At 39.3% G+C, this 4,826-nt stretch overlaps 1 protein-coding gene across 2 annotated transcripts in view; it reads left to right on the forward strand.

The window, feature by feature from the left end:
• CCDC126 (coiled-coil domain containing 126) overlaps nt 1-4,826 on the forward strand; it is a 57,602-nt gene that overhangs the window by 11,715 nt on the left and 41,061 nt on the right. For both annotated transcript variants that reach the window (XM_011944201.1, XM_011944202.1), the window contains exon 2: nt 4,013-4,395. In XM_011944201.1, coding sequence (XP_011799591.1) covers nt 4,158-4,395 — 238 coding nt within the window. In that variant the 5' untranslated portion in view covers nt 4,013-4,157. The remainder of the gene's footprint in view (nt 1-4,012; nt 4,396-4,826) is intronic.

Consider the following 4,826-nt stretch of genomic DNA (forward strand, 5'->3'; position numbering starts at 1 on the left):
TTTTTTTTAAGTGATTAATAGAAAATTAATATAATGGCCTAGAAATTAAGATTTAAAAGTTTTTAGATTATAGACTGTTTTGATGGAAGAAGTACTCCAGTAAAAACTATGCCAGATGGTAGCCATAAGCCCTTGGCCTCAGTGTTGGCCTGTCAGGTTTCTAGTTAGTGACTCTGTCCTTATCTCAGTGGCCTTCTAGGGGCTGGATCAGTACTTGAAACATAAAGAAAACTTGGGGAGGTTCAAAGTGCAAGCTCCTCTGCTTGCAGTTTTGAACGTTGCACAGAAAGAAGAGACATTGAATCTTCCCTTTTTTTTCTTTCCTAAGGATTGAGGCTAATAATCATTTTCCTTTCTAATCACTAAATTAAAAGTACATAAGTAAATTACCTTCAGTTGCTAAAGAAGTCAAAACTTCTTATCTTTTTTTTTTTCTTATGTGAAATCACAGACAGTTCTCTGAGAATAGAACAGTGAGTGTATTCATATCAGCCCTGGAGAATAAAGTAATACCAGTGGAAATTGTTTCCTCTTCACTTTACTTCTACTTTTGCCTTATAAATATAGGGCCTAGCCTACCCTGGGGGTAATGACTCAGGTTCCAGCAGTGGTCACCTGTTTTCAATCCCCCTCACCCCTTCCTCTTCAAGGTCCTCACGGTGTCAGCTGAAGAATGACAAGGTTCATAAATTTGGAAAGGAGAGCTTTATTTCTTATAAAGGGTTGCAGCCTGCAGAGTGGTCATTCTGACAGGCTGGGAAGCATAGCCTCCGGCCAGAAACCGGAAACAGACACTTGGAGAGAGGGACAAAGGAAACAGGAATTTATGCTGAGCAGAGTGGCCAAATATACATACTTAATAAGTTAAATATTAATGAATACTTAACTTCATGAATATTTAGCGTCATGAATATTTAGGAGAAACGTGCATGCACAATTGAGCTTCATGCCCCTTCCTAGGTCCTGCATATAAAAAAAATTGTGGCGTTAGCATGATTCCAGAGTGGAGTTTTCAGCCCTCTGATATCAAAAGGTAAAGCAGAGGACACGGAAACCCTTACTGTGCTTCCTCTGTAGGCTGGCCAGAACTACTTTGTGGCTGGTGGTCTCTTATCAGGAAGAAATGCTTGTACGTTGTTTTGTTGAAACTGCAGAATGGAGAGGCAGCAGTCAGGCAGTTGGTTGAGATCAGTGGTGGAGTCTTTTGAAAGGTCTGGCTTCTGTTAATCCCAAGCTTGTTCAACCTGTGACCCATGGGCCGCATGGGACAGCTTTGAATGCGGCCCAACACAAATTCATAAACTTTCTTAAAACACTGTGAGTTTTTTTGTGATTTTTAAATTTTTTTAGCTCATCAGCTATCGTTAGTGTTGGTATATTTTATGTGTGGTCAGAACAGTTCTTCCAGTGTGGCCCAGGGAAGCCAAGAGATTGGATACCCCTAATTTAGCCCTTAGAGAATAATGCCTAATGGCATGATGATAATGACAGTTATCAAGGGAGGGAAGTATAATGAAGTGTATCTGACCGCCCATCCTATTATAACTGCCTAATGGCGGTTCTAATGGGTTCTCCTTGCCTGATGCCTAGACAGAACCGATTTATCAAGGTGGGAATTGCAATAGAGAAAGAGTTTAATTCATACAGAGCCAGCCATATGGGAAACCAGAATTTTATTATTACTCAAACCCATCTCACTGAGAACTCAGGGATTGGGATTTTTAATGATAATTTGGTAGGTGGGGGGTCAGAAAGTGGGGAGTGCTGATTGGTCAGGTTGGAGACAAAATCATAGAATCATGACTCTTCAAAGCTGTCTTCTTGCACTGAGTCATTTCCTAGGTGGGGGCACAAGACCAGATGAGCCAGTTCATTGATCTGGGCGGTGTCAGCTGATCCATCTATCTCAAGCACTGATCTTCAGTTTGACAGTAGTGTTATTACCCCCAGGAAAAATTTGGGGAGATTCAGAATTTTGCAGCCTCCAGCTGTTTCTAAACCTTAATTTCTAATTTTTTCTTTTTTTTTTTTTTTGAGATGGAGTTTCACTCTTGTTGCCCAGGCTGAAGTGCAATGATGCAATCTCAGCTCACTGCAACTTTGGCCTCCTGGGTTCAAGCGATTCTCCTGCCTCAGCCTCCTGAGTAGCTGGGATTACAGGCATGCACCACCACGTCCGGCTAATTTTGTATTTTTAGTAGAGACAGGGTTTCACCATTTTGGTCAGGCTGGTCTTGAACTCCTCCCCTCAGGTGATCCACCCACCTCGGCCTCCCAAAGTGCTGGGATTACAGGTGTGAGCCACCACGCCTGTCCAATTTCTAATTTTGTAGCTAATTTATTAGTTCTGCAAAGGTAGTCTAGTCCTCAGACAGGAAGGGGGTTTGTTTTGGGAAAGTTAAACTAAAAACTAAGTTAAACTATAACCTAAGTTCCCGCCAGTGCTGTGGCTTACGCCTCTGATCCCAGCACTTTGGGAGGCTGAGGCAGGTGGATAGCTTGAGCTCAGGAGTTGGAGACCAGCCTGGCAACATGGCAAAGGCCCTTCTCTACACAAAAATTAGCCAGGTGTGGTGGCGTGTTCCTGTGGTCCCAGCTACTTGGGAGGCTGAGGCCAGCGGATAGCTTGAGCCTGGGAGATGGAGGCTGCAGTGAGCTGAGATTGCACCACTGTACTCCAGGCTGAGTGACAGAGCGAGACCCTGTCTTTAAAAATAAATAAATAAATAAATTTAAAAAAAAGTTCTTAAGGATTATTTTCAGTAAGCTGCGAAATGTCTTTGTGAAATGCACTGTTCTGACTCAAGATGTATTTCTACCTAAAGAATTTTGCTCCATTTGATGTAGTCAAAGAGTTTTTTCACTGGACACTTTGGTGATTCATACCTTTCTTACTCTCCTGGTTTTTCTAGATTCTGTGATTGTTAACACCTTTCTGTATTTTAAAAACCTGAAGTATAACCTTTTAATTTTTTCATAAATTACATAAATACATACCTTTCTCATTTGAAATCTGAAATTGTAAATTTGGAAATGTAGAAAAATGTTCCAACCTGTTTGTTTATTTATTTGTTTTTGAGAGACAGGGTCTTGCTCTGTCACCCATGCTGGAGTACAGTGGAATGATCATGTGTCACTGTACCCTTGACCTCTCAGGCTCAAGCAATCTTGCCACCCCAGCTTCCTGGGTAGCTGGGACTATAGGCGCATGCCACCATGCCTGGCTGATTTTTAGAATTTTTGTATAGAGATGAGGTCTTCCTGTGTTGATCAGACTGGTCTCCAACTCCTGGGCTCTAGGGATACTCCCTCCTGTGCCTCCCAAAGTGTTGGGCTTGCAGGTGTAAGCCACTGCCCCTGGTCTCTTACGTGTTTTAGTACTTGCCATTAAATAATCATCATTCTTTATGTCTGGCATATTTTTGTATGATATAAACTTAGAAATTGTAACTTATTTTTTATCTTAGATTGGATGCTTCCTAAGGTTACCTTATTCCCATTAGTAATAATTTCTAGTGGCATTTTCAAATGTTGGCACACTTTGTTTATATTGTGGGAATTCTTTTTAGACAGGCATTTTGATTTTCCAATCCTTTTTCTTTCCTACTTCCTCACTTTCATTTTGATGTTTTTTCTTTTTTTTTTTTTTTGAGGAAGAATAGGTTTTAGGCATTTAGGTTGGTGACATGTATTTGAATAGACTAAGATCTCCTATATATCTCATTATAATGTCCATGGTTTTAGTTACAAATGAGAAACCATTTGAAGAGTTTTATTGACCATGGTTGCGGTGTTTTCAGGTATTTTCAATGAATTGACATTTGTTTCTAGTTTAAACTTTGAAAAGATACATAAGTGAGACTGGTAAAAGACTAGAAAGCTTACTTAGTGGTGGAGAAAGTTGTCAAATATATAGTTCCAAATAAAAATTATAGAATATTTTCTTTGTAGTCATCTGTTCTGTTACTGATACAGATTAACACTAATATTGTTTTTCTTCTTAATTTTACAGAGTTAATAGAGTGGATACAGCCTTTCTGAAGATGAAGAATATACAATATTGAGGAGATTTTTTTCTTCTTTCTTTCAAGTCTTGATTTGTGGCTTGTCTCAAGTTACCACTTTTCAGTCAAGTCTGTTTGTTTGCTTCTTCAGAAATGTTTTTTACAATCTCAAGAAAAAATATGTCCCAGAAATTGAGTTTACTCTTGCTTGTATTTGGACTCATTTGGGGATTGATGTTACTGCACTATACTTTTCAACAACCAAGACATCAAAGCAGTGTCAAGTTACGTGAGCAAATACTAGACTTAAGCAAAAGATATGTTAAAGCTCTAGCAGAGGAAAATAAGAACACAGTGGATGTCGAGAATGGTGCTTCTATGGCAGGATATGGTAAGATAACTGTAGAATATTTCTAGTCTCCTCCGATCCCTGTTTAAAGATGGTTGTGGAAATTGAACTTATTACTTCATGCATAGGTCTTTGCAAAGTAATTTTTTCTTGACTTTTTATTATGAAAATTTTACTGAAAAATAGAGATACTATGATAAATATGTACATATTCATCATCCAGACTTAACAGTTATTAACTTTTGGCAACATTTGTTTTATCTAAGTGTTGAAGAGTATTTATAGAAATTGTGACATTTCGCTGCTAGATATATATCGCTGAAAAAAATGTATCTTGGAGGCCGGGCGTGGTGGCTCACGCCTGTAATCCCAGCACTTTGGGAGACCGAGGCGGATGTATCACGAGGTCAGGAAATCGAGACCATCCTGGCTAACATGGTGAAACCCCATCTTTACTGAAAATACAAAAAAAA

This window comes from Colobus angolensis, unplaced genomic scaffold, assembly GCF_000951035.1.
Source record: "Colobus angolensis palliatus isolate OR3802 unplaced genomic scaffold, Cang.pa_1.0 Scaffold229, whole genome shotgun sequence".
Classification (NCBI taxonomy): domain Eukaryota; kingdom Metazoa; phylum Chordata; class Mammalia; order Primates; family Cercopithecidae; genus Colobus; species Colobus angolensis.